This window comes from Vicugna pacos, chromosome X (genome assembly GCF_048564905.1).
Source record: "Vicugna pacos chromosome X, VicPac4, whole genome shotgun sequence".
NCBI lineage: Eukaryota > Metazoa > Chordata > Mammalia > Artiodactyla > Camelidae > Vicugna > Vicugna pacos.
In genome coordinates this window covers 108,197,268-108,213,000 of record NC_133023.1, presented here as the reverse complement: position 1 = coordinate 108,213,000, position 15,733 = coordinate 108,197,268, and the positions used below count along the sequence as shown (strand labels likewise).

Here is a 15,733-nt window from a genome sequence, read left to right as displayed (position 1 = left end):
TTCTATTTTGTACAATCCCTCAGGCTACCCTTCTAGTTGCTAGATGGGATGCAGCTTGATTCATGAATTGCCTAATAAAACCAAGTAGATCTTCAAATTTAATTGACTGAACTCCGTTTTTTAACAAGAAAAAAAAGCTCTTAATAGAATCCAGAAAATTTACTATTAGTTGACAATTTGAGTGTTCCAAAGCCTATTTAAATACAACAATGCTTTTAAAATAAGATTTATTGAACATTTGGAGAAAAATTCAGTTTAATAAAGCTCCTATTTAACATCTGGCCTTGAGATGAATTTATTGAGTCAACAGAGTGTCTCTTGATGAGAAAAGACTTCTTTTTTTTTTTGAAAAATCTGAAATCAAGAAAGAACTCCATTATTAACAAATAGTCATTAATAACACAAACTATTTCACTTAGATTAAGAACTCAGAGAAATAGACAAAAAAGCATTCAGCAGAGAAATAAAGCAACATTCACATTTCTCTTTATTGTTAAAAGACTTGGCATTAAGATATTTTTCTCCAAGTCATACTTCCTCCTTAAAGCCCACCAATCCATAGTGATCCCTCCATCTTCTGAAATTCTATAGCATCATCTGTACAACTCAAATAGCAATCAGCTAAAATCAGCTTGTAATGCAGGTTTTATTTTTTGTACAGATTCTATCTCCTCCAACTAGTGTATGAGCTCTTGGAGTACAGGCACCAAGTTTTTTAATTTTTGTGATCTTTTGCCTGTGACACACTAGTCATATATCTCAGTCTACGTCCATTTTAAGTCACTCTTTCCTTTCTCCCAATCCTGCTTTTCTCCTGTAACTCTTGTATTTTCCCCTAATCTAGAGGTAAATAGTGTTTCATGTTCTAAAACATTATTCTTATATCTTATCAAAAGTATATCCACCCCAAAATGTAGTTTTTTAGGGTTAATTTTCTAAATTACTGCACTTTCTGAAGACTCCATAATCCATACAACATCAACTGTACCCTCACGGTGTATAGGCAAAATTATAAATGTAGGTCCATCAGTTCTAAATGCAAAATATTTTTATCTACTATCTCAAACTAAACGTTGTAATGTTACACAACTTACCATTTTCAGTAAATTTTTTTGCTTATACAAAAGCAGACAAGTTATTAGCAAAAGAAATAATGAGACAAAAGCAAATGGTATCAAGAAAAACACCAACGTTTTCATCCGTATGTCACCTAGGATTAAAAATCACAAAAAAAAAAAAGGGGAAGGGTTAGAAGTTTACAATTATTTTTTAAACTGAAATATTTTATAAATAAACTAGCAAATGGTGAAGAACTGAGTTAAACTTGGCAACTTCTGCCATATTTGCCAATACATAGATATGTGAACGAAAAATACTGCAAACCATATCAGTAAACAAAGAATGCTAAAGCCATCAAGTCAACAGCGGCTGCCGCCACCCCACAGTGAGGACAAGCTTGCAGCCCAGCCTCTGCAGCCACTCACAGTGGTGCACCCTGAAGGGACTCAGAATAATAAAGGACAGGATACTGGCCCTAGATAGCTAGGTGCTTGTCAAAGGAATGAATTCAGTGAGCCCAAATGTTTGCTCCCTCCCATACAGAGAAAAGCACTAAATTCTTTAACTTGAGATGCCTGCTTTTCTTTAGATAACAAGTTATCTTTTATTGTTCCAACTACCTGGTCTTTGTTGTAAAGCTCCTATATATCCTGGCTCCGCCCCTGCCCCTTCGGAGCAGTCCCTCAGAGCCATCTGAGAGTCTGTCATCCGAGCTCGAGTCCTCCCGCCAAATAAAACAACTCTCAACTTTTAAGCTGTGCATTTATTTCAGTCGACAGATACTATAATTATGATTGATTACAGCATTCCTTTCATTTGTGTGCTTTTTTAAATAGAACTACTTTACTTAACTGTGAAAGCTCTTCATTTTGCTTACAAAAATTACTCCCTAAAGTCCAATTCTTATTTTCTTATATGATTTTGTTTAAAATTTGACCTTGTGAATTTTCCATAATAACAAAATGATAAAATACTAGCCAAGTGATTAGATAAACATTTGTTGTGTATCTCTTAACTCTCAGTAAGTCAAGTGTTTCTATTAAATTATACAATGCTGTAGTGAGTGAGAGCAGGTCTTCAATAAAAATCTCTATCTGAATAATGGAACTAGTTTTTAAAGGTCATGTTTCTAAAGTTGTCTCACATTTTGGCGACTAAAGAGATGAGGCTTTTTTTTTCAGGGATGAAGTTTTAATAGTTCTTCTGCATAGCAAGAAATGAGTAATCACTAGACAAACTTAAATAGTACACAAAGTCTATCCTTCCAAAACTAGTATCTCCCACTGGTTTTGAAGTACCATGGAATGAATCCTAGGCTGATATCTATACTCAAACCTTCCCCCAACCCCACCTTTTTCTTTGTCCTATTCCCTTAGGATCTTATTTTCTACTAGAAAATTACCAGTCAAATTCGTAGGCTCAGTTCAGTTAAGAATTGCAAGGGTATAATGGAGAGAAATGACTAATAATGGAAGTTTTTTGGCATGCAAAATTAACAGTGGGAAAGCAGGCTTCTTTCATGAAGTTTCCATGTTTTCCCTACACACAGAGTTAATCCTGAAGAAGATATATTATCATTTCAAAAAAAAGTATTGTGCTATTTTTCTGTAAGTTAAAACATCCAATAAGAAATGTCCGAAAGAACTAAGACCACATGCATCTCAGGAAACTCTTTGTTCCTAATCTCAAAGTTATTAAGACTACCAAGAGATATCCATCAGAGCAAAAGAAATCTGTCATCAACGTCATGGTTAAGATAGCATGTAAAATACGTAACAGGATGTATTTTTTGAGGGGGTAGCTAAAACCCCACCATATCCATTTTAAACTATGCATTAATAACAAGTTATCTTTCAGGGCATGACTTTCTCAATGTCAGTTCCACAGCGTCTCCAGGTTTCTTATAGTAGTGACAAAAATGAAAAACATCAAACCAGTAAGTGTTCTTTCTGATTCCATATATCTCTTAATTAACTGAGTTCTCCCCTTCTCTGTCTATTTTTTCTCCATTGCCCTTAATGATTATATGATATATTTGTCTTCTTTATTGCTTATCTCTACTCAACTTGGGAATAAAATATAAATTCCATGAGGGTTTTTTTTTTTTTACTGCTGTATTTCCAATGCCTGAAAAAGTCTGATAACTTCATGTTTAATAAATATTTGATGTTTGAAAAAGAACAGTGATACCACTATATTAATAGGGAGATAATAGTCATACAGGGATTCTATTATAATGGAATAACATGAAAGGAGATGAATGATTGATACAAATGCCATTATATGTCTGTATCTATACCTGTATATGTATTTACTTATCTTTATGTGAAAGATCAATGCTGAATTAATTTCCTGCAATTTCAATCAACTATTAACAATTTCTATTGATAAAGCTAGTATACTGTAAAGTACAATAATATTTTCCCTGACTCTCAAGGCTTTTATTTTATATTGTTATTTAATTTAAATACATGTTTTTATCTCAAGTCACTTTAAATCACTATTGAAAGTGAATGGAATGTGCATTTTGCTCATGATGACATATCAATTAGAAAAATATCCATTAGGCACAGTACCAGACACTCAAAAACGAATGTATGCTACCTATCCTTGCTTTAAGATTTCTGTCCCCTTGAAAATTGAAAGCATAGGAAACTAGTAATTAAAACAGACTTCCCCTCAAAAGAACTAGCATATTCTCTTTACCGTCAGTCAGAAAGACAAGAATGTCGATGATAGAACTATAACAGACTCTTAGTTAAACTAGTGAAAACTGAACATTAGATTTTCCATAAATCTATATTCACTTCAGAGGCTTGCTAATTTATCTTCTCTGTTTATAGACGATTCACAAGAGCATCTTGACTTGCATGATTACAAAATACACTAAAAGAAAATTAATTTTGCTAGCAAATAGCCCCAGATATTTAGTACTGTTCTTTTATCAGTATATTTTCTTCAGTAACTATATCAACATATTTTACAGTTGTTCCTTCTTTCTAACATTGTATGAATGGATTCCTTTAAATCTTAATGGGGAAGAGGCATAGACTATAAAAAACTTGAATAATGAGCATACAGGTTTCCAAACCACATAAAGAAGGCACATAATAACGTCAAGGTTCTCATAAAATACATACATGCTTGTAAGTAAAACCTCAGAGTCATTGTACGACTACAATTGAGAGTGTGGTTAACATCTAGCTAGTTAGTATATAAGAAGCTCAAGAACATTGCCACCATACTTTGGAGCTAAGAGTATCATTGGAAATAATCCACTAGTAAAATGAAAGCAAAACAGGTAAGATTAGCTTGTCAAATGAAAGTAGGAAAAATCAAACAGAATCGATTGAGTCTTGCAATGTGGAAAAGCTCAATCACTGTTATAGACATAAAAATAGGGAATGTAGCCAATATTCTATAATAACTATAAATGGAGTAATCTTTAGAAATTGTGAATTGCTAAATTGTAGACTTGCAACTTATATAATATTGTACATCAACTACACTTTAATTTAAAAAATAATCTTGAAGAAGAGTTGATCCTATCATTTGGATAACCAGTGTCACTGAACTGTAGTGACCTATGGCATCCAGTAAGGCATCTTCTTCTTCAAATAATGCTAGGAATACTCTAGTCACTGGTTTTTGGGCAGTTTTTGTTGTTGTTGTTGTTTTAATCTCATACCTTTCCAGCATTGTTCATCACCCCACTCACTCCATATTCCATCATCTGAGCAATAAATATTCACTTTGCTTCTTACTAAAAAGCATAATCGGTGGCTTTCATTTGATGTTCTTGTGAAGTATATTTCATTTTCAATTGTAGTAGTCTGAAAGTCAAGAAAAAAATAAGATGCCATTATTTTAACTAATAGCAGGTACCCAGATTCCATTTGATTTGTCATTTTCAAAGTGAGTTTTGCTGTGTGAAAGATATGCATCAAATGACTAGAAAGGTATATTTCAGTGATTATCTCCCTGTATGGTATTTTTTTTGTTTTGTTTTTCATTTTTCTCTTCCTTATCTATATTTTTAAATTTTTCTATACTGGTAATGGATCTCTAGTAGTAAAGGACAGGTGTCTCAGGACAAAATTCCTAGGTAGTTTTGGTGTTTTGGTGTTTATGACACCCAGTATTTGGATTAGTGTCAAATTTCCCAGATCCTATAAACTGGAAAATGCTATATATACTGAGTTAGCAAAAAGAGTCATCATGTGAATGTGATTTCTATGGAGATTATAGAGTTCATAAACACAAAGGTTCTTTTTTCCCTCATTCTTATTTTGCTTAACCATCATGAGATCAGTGCAACAACGCTCAGGGCTTGACATGAAACTACCCCTTCTGATATGAAGATATATAGGCTGAATGAGCTCAAAAGGAAAAAAAAAAAATCACTGAAGTGATTACTTCAATTTTGTATTTCAAAGAGCTGAAGAATTTTTCTTATCCAAAATTACAGCTTTCTTTTTGTTATATTTTTTCTTGGGAACCAGCATAATACAGTGTAGGTTAAAGTGGACTGGGAATAAGATTTGGATTCTCGTTCTAGCTGTGCAATTTGACTTTAAGTCACTTCACTTCCTTGGGATTTATAAATCAATTCAACTCCCAGTTTTCTCATCTGTATATGAAACAAACTGATTAGAACTAATGGCTCATCTACTTGTCTCCACCACTCCCTAAATTAAAAACCGATGAATAAAATTAATATATAACAACGTGGGCTAAAGGCATCACCACATTATTAGTGCTGGGGGGTAATTAGTCTTGCAACCATTGCCTGCTTCCACAATTTACCCCTCTTCCCTGCTACAAGCAATTCTCCAGTAGCCCTGCCAGACTCTACGCTAATTTGGACCTGATGGTTGTTCCCCAAGAAGTGGTTTTTATGTTTCTTTGTGCTTTTTGTTTCAGTTTCTTGTTACTTGAGGCGTCTTCACAATCCATCTTATGCATGTGCTTGACAACTTTAATTTTTTGACACAATATTGGAAAGAAGTGACGAGATTATCTCTAAGGGCCTGTGTAGCTTTAAAATCGGTATGATTGATTAAACTTTCAGACAGCAAGAATCTTTCTTTCATCCCCTAGATTATTTGGTTTTCCGGAAATTAAAAGTATATGCCATGTTCTATTCCTCATACTGATAGTAACTGATTTTGGTTCTTATTGTTTGCTATTTTATTTAATAGGCTAACTTCATGATTTCCCCAAGTAATCACAATGTCCATACCACCCAGGCAGTATCATCTTCTTTAAACTCAATTTCATAAATGAAACACTTTGCTGGAATAGGTCCTCTGGGGATGCTCCATTTCAAGTTAATTTCTTTTGAATTCTTCACAGAAAAACTAAGGTCGTCTGGTGGCAAAGGTTTAACTGAAAATTAAAAGGAGACCATTTCAACATGGAGGTTATTAAAGTTTAGCAGTAGCTCTTATCAAAAGTCTCCAGGATGAATCAGGTGGCTTAAGACTATCCTCCAAAATGTGAATTAACACCAAAGCTGCTTGCCAACCAAGATTAGTTTATTAAGAAACTTGGTTATTTGGGGGACTAATTTTTGATAAGTCACATATTGGCAAATATTTAAGTACAAACGTTAGAAGATCCAAATCATTACAGTTATTGTTTCCATTTTACAGCATTAGAAACAACTACCACAACAATTACTACTATTTTTATTAACAGCTAATTGTTATTTAGAGCTTATGATGTGTCAGACACACAACCAAAAAAGTTATGTCATAAACTATTCATGTCTCACAATAAATCTATGAGGTGGTCCTCTATTGTCTTCATTTTACTGACAGGGAAATTGAAGCATGTTTAAAGTAACTCGTCCAAAGTCATACGTTTAGAAAGTGGTAAATTCAAGATTCAGACCCAGATATGGCTGACTGTAGAACCTGTCATTCTTGTAACTGTTAGGACTCAGAACACAGATGCAGACAATATCCAATCATTTGCCTATTGAGGCTTGGGAATAAGTGCTTCCCTAATTACTCCATCACTAATACTAGACAAAAATACTGTCTAGACAAAAAAAAAAATACTAGACAGATTCTGAGGCTGGGAAACAAATTGTGAGTTCTAAATAAAAATGATACTTTATATTCATTCAATTCCTTATCTTCCATACTTTTATATTTAATCAGTGCTTCCTTGTATGCTCTGTTGGCCCCCATTTTTCTGGCTTAGCATTTCTGTAGGTATCTCTCTCTCTTTAACATGGTTGTAAATGATCTAAAACTAGAAACATTTTGAAGTTGTTTGTTTACTTCACCTATATTTTGAAGCTGAAAAATGAAATAGCTCGGAGTGATAGCCTGAGATTCTGATGATCCATTAACACAGATGTAGAAATCTTTATAGTCTGATGACTCCAAATAAGGAAACCTGCATCCAATATTTTTTCCATTAGCCTTGATGTAATCTGCACACTGTACTGCATGGTCCAAGCCCTCATACCTATAAAAAGAAATGTTGTAAGAGTTGTTTACTAGTATCTTCTAGTAGCATGGTGTTCTATTTTCAATTATTTTAAGATACCAGGTAAATAACAAATCATTTAATAACTTGCAATATTTATTGAGGACCAACTATGTGCCATATCCTATAATAAACGCTAAGGTTACAACAGTAAGGAAAACAGATATAGGCGACAGAATTTACAATCTGGTGGGAGTCTTACAAAATCTCAAAGATAAGGCAAAAATTCTTACTCTTACAGTTAGGTTATGTTGACTCACCAACAGAATTTGTGAATCAAAGAATAAGATTCCTATTAAGAAAATGTGGGGTTTATATTGATAATCCTGGATGATACTGCTTTTCTTACATTGTACTGGAGAACTTATTAGAAGAAAGCATATTTAAAAGCAGACTTACAAAATATTCTTATGTTTAATAAAATGAATGAAAATCCTCCGAGGATTTAATATCCATGAAGAGATAAACCTCAGAAAAGCCAACATGGGCTCAAAAAGAAAAAGAAGAGCTGTTTGGCAAGTAAATATTTAATTCCCCACTCTCCTAGATATCATTGCAAGTTAACCTCTTTCCAGTAACAAAGCTAATGGGAATTAGGGGGAATTTCCCTACTGAATTCCAAAGGAACAAATGCCCGGTTTATTTTCCTAAACAATAGCTTATAATGCAAAATGTGATATTGTCTGTAAAAGCAGCCAAAATCTTTTTTTGAAATGAGGCCAATCTAGCAGCTCATAAGGTCCTGGTACCAATATCTGGACTCTACTGAATTCACCTTATGCCAAGTATTTACTTTAGGTCGAGTCTGCAGAATTGTAGTCTCTGAGTTAGTTTACCTGATCAGAGTTTGGGAGACTTGTGTTCTAGGCTTGATACACAGATTTACTTTATGCCAGTGGAAAGCCTCATAGTACCCTTATTTTCCAGTCTCTAAAATGTTAATATCTATCTTTCACTACTTTACTGAGGATAAAGTTATGTTAAACATGAGCTACGATGTACAAGAGGACAGAGATTTTGTCCTATTTACACTTTTATTCTCTTTACCTAGAACAATGTCTGGCATTTAATAATTGCTTAACATTTGTTGAATTAATGGACAAATAAGCCAGACCTTAAAAATTGACCCATCCAATTCCAGATGAGGAAACTGAGACTTCCTCAAAAGGGAAATTGCTTACTCAAGACCATTAAGTTGAATGATGCCAGTGCATAGATTAGAAACCAGTACTCAGGACTGTTAATAGCTTATACCTTATTGCTTATATATTATGATTTTCTAAAGAAAAACACCATAATTTGGGCCTGAAACTCACAAAGAGTAACACTTTGTCCTCTTTTGTTTTTTCTGGTATTTAAAAATGCGTAAGTTCTGACACTTACCTATCAACTTATCAATGCTATCATCATTTGGCATATTCATTTAATGAATATTTAGTGATAATCTACTATGGGCATAGCACAGCAGAGATAGTCAAGAGAAATATAAGAAATTGGCCATGCCTATCAATCTCTTAAAAATTTAAGAGAGGTGACAAAACATACATGTATGACAAAAATTTAAAGGTCATCTGGACAATGAGTAAGAGCTATAATAAGTAATAGTTCAGAGAAAAACTGAACAGAAACTAATGTGATCAGTAAAGAGTTAACGAAATTGAGTACCAGATGGGCCTTGAAGGATGGATAAGTTAGTGACAGAGACAGCCAGATGGTATTCTAGATAGCAGTGCACACAAAGGCATAAAAGATCATAATATGGGTGAGAAAAAAATGTAGAGATGGATCTAAATGGAGTGGAACATTCATTTTGCTAACATTCATTCATACTAACATTCTGATAGTAGAAGGTAATGTTGGAAAGGCAGTGATATAGTGAGGCAGAGATGAGTGGCAGCCTGGATTTTATCCTGGAGGCAATGAATAGCCACTGGAGGTTTTTGAGCAAATGAATGGCATATGAAAATAGCAGAATAGGGAGATAAATCCAGCTACAGCGTGCAGAACAAATAGGAGAGACTAGAAGCAGAAAGATCATCATTTGGGAGGCTATGACTACATATAAAAGTAGATTTTTAAACAAATTTTCCTCTATATAGCACAGGGAACTATGTTCAATACCTTGTAATAACCTTTAATGAAAAAGAATACGAAAACAAATATATGTATATATATGCATGACTGGGACATTGTGCTATACACCAGAAATTGACACATTGTAACTGACTGTACCTCAATTAAAAATATAATAAATTTGGGAGGCTATGGCAATAATCCAGGTGTGGAATGAGGTAAGTCTAAAGAAGAGTTCTTACAGTAGAGATGTGAAGTAAAGAACAGATGTGAGACCTTGCAAAGGAGCATCAGTGTTGATCATGGTGATCAGTGTTACCATGAAACAATTAAGAAATGAAGGAGATAGAAGATTCAAGATGGCTCTAAGTATAAAGCCTCCGTGACAGTTAACAAAAGTAGAAAAGTCAGAAGAAGGATCCAGTTTTAATAGCTTTTTTTAAAAGGCAAGAATATGAAATATGCCAAAATTTTTTAGGTTATAACTCCATCTATCTAAAAGATACAAAATTTAATCCAGTACAGAAACAATTATTGCATTCCTTATATCACCCATAGAGTGCATTCTATTAGCTACAGCCTAAACCTACTTACTCCCATTGAAAACCCCAAATAATTTTAAATAACCTCATCATAAATACAACTCTGAAAAAATATCATTTAATTTAGTGAAAATACAGTTACTCATACTGTGGATTAATTTTGACAGATATCTTCCTAATATGGAATTCTTACTGTTAAAAATACTTACCAGTAAAACAAGCTGTAATTGGTATCAAAATGGACACCCATGCCAGGTTTCCAAGAGCATAGTAAATATTGCCAGTTGTAATATACACAATCCATATCCTGAATTTTAGTTTCCAGATTTCCTAAGAAATGAATAAACTGTGAATGCTTGAAAGACATGGTGATGAATCATTTGGAAAACCATTATGCAATTGTATTTCATTTCCTTGGACTTCTCCATTTCACTTAGCAATCAACATAATCAGGAATACCCCAGAAGGAAGTTGTTGGAAATCACTTCACTGTAAGTGGAGTGTGTAAAATCAAAAATTTTTGAGGGCTCATTTACTGGTACTAGTGTAAGCACAAGCAAAGTACTAAATTAATAATTCTAAGATGCTCTGAGCTATTGTGTAAATACTCATATCCATTTTACTAATATGAGGCCCAAACTGGGAACTATATCAGCCTAACAAGATGTAGGTTTTGCCAAATGTGTTTGCTGATTTAAAGAATTCACAAAGGCCAGTCACCCACTCCTAAGGATTCTTTTTTGTGCCACATTCTCAATTGTACATACAATCTGGTGTATCAGGGTTAAGGGACTACTTCCTACATAGACTGTTCTGACATTATTAAACATAAAAAGAAAGCTTTGTTTTAACCTTGTGTTGATGTCCAATAAGTAGCTTCTGACCATGAGCTTTGAACTTCTGAACCGTTTGTGCACTGCCCTGTCAGAAGTGTGTGTATCTTTGCTTCAACACCTTTGTTAAGATCAAATCCGTCTTTATAATACAGCTTCTTAGTAATGATCGTCTGTTTGATAAAAAGATGAGACAAAGTCAAGCTTCGAAACAATAATGGCATCAGGGGCCACATTAACAAGGCTAAGAAGTCATTAATATCCTGGAGAGTTCCTAATAGCTAAGAAATTTCTGATGATTATCTGATAAAATGCCCCAGATATATTTCTGACAGAGCTCACTTGTACATATTATATCATTTGATGAGATCATTTGAATATTAACATCTCATTCTCCCCCAAAAACCAAGAAAAATGGCTCTGTGGCAGGAACTTGAGCTATAACCATCTTGAGATCAAAAGATAATTTTCACATACCACATGCATATTACAAGACAAATAATTCATCACCTTTCAAATATCATATGAACTCTTCAGGAATCACATAAAATCTTGGAAGTAACTGGAGAAAACCAGACAAAGTGTGTGACCTCCTGAAGGTCTAAAATCATATATCATTTATCCTTCTATTCCTGATACCTAGCTAGCAGAGTGCCTGGCACAAAAATTGCTCAATGAACATTTGGTTTGAATCGTCCCTTGAAACTACCTAGCTGAATTAGGAAGATAACAGAATGCCTTCTACAACAGAAATCTTTGAATGAACGTGCTTATTGACTTTGTATATAGTTAATATTTCAGTAAACTTTCATTGAGCACTTACTGCAATATATGCAAAGAACCATGCTGTGTTCTATGGGCAGAGTACAAAGATAATATGGCTTGATTCCTACAGAGAAAAAGTTCACATAGCTCAGTAGCAAATATAAGACCCATATATAGGTATGTAAGTAACTTCAGAAGATGGTAAAATGTGTAAGTACTCTTCAAGTCCATATTCCATGGGACCAAGTTTTCTTTTTTCCTGTATTTCCAATGTACCTGGGTGGGGTGAAAATATACGTGGCAGGATGCACAGGAGATAGCAGCAGGAATAGCTACTGAGATACAGGAATAAAGGTAGATACTGACATCAGGAATCACAAGAAAACTAATAATCTCTCTAATATCTTAAGTGCCTGCTTTGCTTACCTTCCAACTTTCACTATCAATGTTTCGGTATTTTAATTCATATTCTATTGTGCATTCCTTAAAATTATCCAGAGACAGCGGAGGTTGCCACTGCAAACAGAGATAACCCAAATATCCAGGATCCACTATTTCAAAATCCTGAGGAGGATTAACTGAAATAAAATCAATAAAATATTTTTACTTTTTTCCTATATCTCATGACAAACATTGCTAAATCTAGGTTACTTTCATATGTCCATCAAGTGGTGAATGGATAAATAAACTGTGATACATCCATACAATGGAATATTATCTAGCCATAAGAAAGAATGAAATACTGGTACATGCTACAACATGAACGAACCTTGAAAATATTAAGCTAACTGAAAGAAGCCAATCACAAAAGACCACATATTGTATGATTCCATTTATGTGAAATATCAGAATAGGCAGATCCATAGAGACAGAAAATCACTTAGTGATTGCTAGGGTCTAGAGGGAGAAGAAAATGAGATGTGATTGCTGAATGCATTTAGGACTGATGTAAATATTCTGGAATTTGATAATTGTGCTGTTATACAACTTGGTGAATATACTAAAAATCACTAAATAGTACAGTTTAAAAGGGTGAGTTTTATGTTTTGTAAATTATATTTCAATAAAGCTGTTTTTAAAAATCTAGATTACTGCTATATAGTTGTCCCTTATTTAAGAAATCACATATGCAAAATGTGACTTAACCTAGCTAAGTACTAAGTTTTCATGGAAACAAGAAATTAAACATGGAGTTATCTCTGTGGTCATATAGACCAGAATGTGATCTACATGGGAAGACTCTATTATATAAATCTCTCTAATAGCAAGAATCAGTCAGTATTAATCCATTGTTTACTATATGCATATATCATGGCACACACACAAAAGGGATAGAAAATACAAAATATGGCTACTATGGTTAAGTGCCTTAAGAATTAGGAGAACTGGAAGATCTTTTTGATGCATTCTGGATAATTGAATCCTCTAGCCAACTAGAGTATTGCAAACCAGAGCCAGTCTTTGGAAAGACTCAAGAAAAAGTGGCAGGCAGCCGAGTAGAATGACATCAGGAAACAGCCCCTTTTTATTTTGAGGGAGGGGGCAGTGGGAGGCAGTGGCTATCCCATCTGGTGATTTAAAACAAACAAATTATAAACTTTCCTACTAGCAAATCTAGTAGTACTATAGTACTGTCCTCATGTTGCCTATCTGTTAATAATTTCCTCTCATTCCTGCCCTATTATTCATTTTAATACTTCCCTTAATATTACTTATTGAGTGAGGAAAACAATCCACAGATGAACTGGTGGCACAAATAATGATTTGAAATGGGACCCCCACGAACCAGTAAAGTTCTCAATTCAGGATGAAATGACAATTCTGTTTCAACTCAGGATGAGAAATCTTTGTTGAATGCATTGTTCTAATTACCTTACACAATGAAGAAAGTTTATTAGACATGATTTAATAATTCTGTAATTATCTTTCAATTTTATTTAAATCTCTGTATTTCTAAAATTTATGTAATTGTCTTAAAAGTTAAGGATAGTAGTTTAGAAAAGTTTTCAGTTAGTTGGGGCCTCCGCAATGAAGTTACAGATAATTAACCTATTTGTTAGAAATGGTATGGAAAGTCTTTTAGTTTGGCTTTTATCCCACAAAATGTTTGTTATCATCAGTTACCTTATACATAAGGCCGACTAGTAAGAGCATATCTTTTGTGTATGGACTTCTTGAAATATTTCCAATAACAATCCACCTATTTGGTATACACTTTTACAGAGTAGGTTGAAAAGACAGTTAATATCCCTAATTTTGAAACTATTCCATTGTTTGTTTACCTTTTATCTCGGCATTTGAAGACAAAGTAGAGCCAAATGCTGTGCAAATAAGAAGGGTATATAAGCATCTGATATCCAAATGAAGGAAAGCCATTTCTCCAAAATTTAATATCTTGAAATTTCTACTCTAAGAAGAGAAAAATATAACATATATTTTAAATTTTTTTACTTAAAATATAAATATAAATTTTAACTTTATTGTACTTCAGAAAGGACTAAATGTGATTAAAATACATTTGGAAACTGTCTGTGTGCTTTCTATCAAGAGTGGGGAAAACTGGGCCCCTCTAAACCATAGAAACAAAACAAAAAACAAGTCTCGAACCAACATAATTGGAAAGGGAGAATTTTAGTTTCATCCTTCTTATAAGAGCAAAAACAAAGCAAAAGAAACAAACATATCCCTTCACCCACCCCCACCCCCAACAACCACGTCCCACACACACATACTTTCTATACATCACATGCCATGGATAAGATGACTTCAAAAAGCTTCCAGCCTGAAGACTGAGCCAGACCTACTTAAGTGTTCTTATTGATTGACAAGAGGAATTATGAATGATGGTATCATTAGTGTCCATAGCAATCCCCTCCCCTAGCAACAAGAAAGACACACTAATACATACATATACTCATTTCTGAGATTAAAAAAGGATTCGAAAGTTATCTGAATATTGAGAAGGCTCCAAATCTACGACAAAGCCTCAGGTAACTCAGAACTTTGCTTCATTTCTTCATAAATGTTAAATCATCATCATCTACTCTTCTATCTGTTCTACTCTTCCCTGTATTCTGTATGTCAGTAAATGGCACCATTATCTTCCCAGTTGCCCAAACTGGAAACCTGAGAGTCTTCCTCAACTCCTCCCTCTCCCAACCAATCTCTGCATTATCACTACCCCTTCCTAAATTGAGGATCTCATCATCAGGGACCTCCTCATTTGGTCTTTCCTGCCTCCAAACCACTCTTCATACCACATACAGCAAGAATGACTCTTTTAAAGGATAAATCTGAATTTAGCACCTCTTTCTTAAAACAGCACTTCATTGCCACAGAATACAGTTTAATTATCTTTTTATTATTGAAGAATATTGTTTAATGTTCAAAATTAAAGGATTCATGTCTCCAAATACTCAATCAAAAAATACTCTCCTTTCAATGAAAAATCACTATTTCCAGTTCCATGCTTGTCTTTCAGTCTATATTCCTAAAACCAACAATTTCGCAGGAAATTAAGGATTAAAGGTCACTTACCCTAACAGTCAGAGACTGTCTTTCTTTTTTCCTACATAAATTAATTAACCAGGAGTGACCCTCTCTCCCTGCCCACCCTCTTCATCTTACCTGGCCCATATGTCATGTTCTCATGTTGGTAGGCTTCAATAATTACATAATAGAATCTTGGAATCAAACTGTTAGAGCCAGCAAGTATACTGGAGGTAATGTTAGTCCAATCCCCCTTTATATATTGGGAAGTAAAAGATTTGCCCAAGATTACACAACTAGTATCAGAGTTAGTAATAGAGCTGGAAGTAGGACAAACATGATTCCCAGTCCCATGCACTTCCATACTACTATGCTGGATCCCACATGTTTGACTAAAGATTATGAAAGCTTTTCCTGTGGGACTCCAGCATCTAAGACTTCCTTCAAGTAGCTATCCAGGCCGAGTCAATA

At 34.1% G+C, this 15,733-nt stretch overlaps 1 protein-coding gene across 2 annotated transcripts in view; it reads right to left on the bottom strand.

Moving 5' to 3' along the window:
• Nucleotides 1–205: 205 nt before the first annotated feature.
• Nucleotides 206–15,733, bottom strand: part of IL13RA2 (interleukin 13 receptor subunit alpha 2) — a 42,730-nt gene continuing 27,202 nt past the window's right edge. The window contains exons 2-10 of one of the 2 annotated variants that reach the window (XM_031675295.2): nucleotides 14,056–14,182; nucleotides 12,200–12,351; nucleotides 11,028–11,181; nucleotides 10,385–10,505; nucleotides 7,355–7,539; nucleotides 6,302–6,447; nucleotides 4,748–4,892; nucleotides 1,095–1,210; nucleotides 206–354 (exon numbers count right to left, since the gene is read on the bottom strand). In XM_031675295.2, the coding sequence (XP_031531155.2) occupies nucleotides 304–354; nucleotides 1,095–1,210; nucleotides 4,748–4,892; nucleotides 6,302–6,447; nucleotides 7,355–7,539; nucleotides 10,385–10,505; nucleotides 11,028–11,181; nucleotides 12,200–12,351; nucleotides 14,056–14,149 (1,164 nt within the window). In that variant the 5' untranslated portion in view covers nucleotides 14,150–14,182 and the 3' untranslated portion in view covers nucleotides 206–303. The remainder of the gene's footprint in view (nucleotides 355–1,094; nucleotides 1,211–4,747; nucleotides 4,893–6,301; nucleotides 6,448–7,354; nucleotides 7,540–10,384; nucleotides 10,506–11,027; nucleotides 11,182–12,199; nucleotides 12,352–14,055; nucleotides 14,183–15,733) is intronic. The other variant, XM_031675294.2, reaches the window with a different exon arrangement.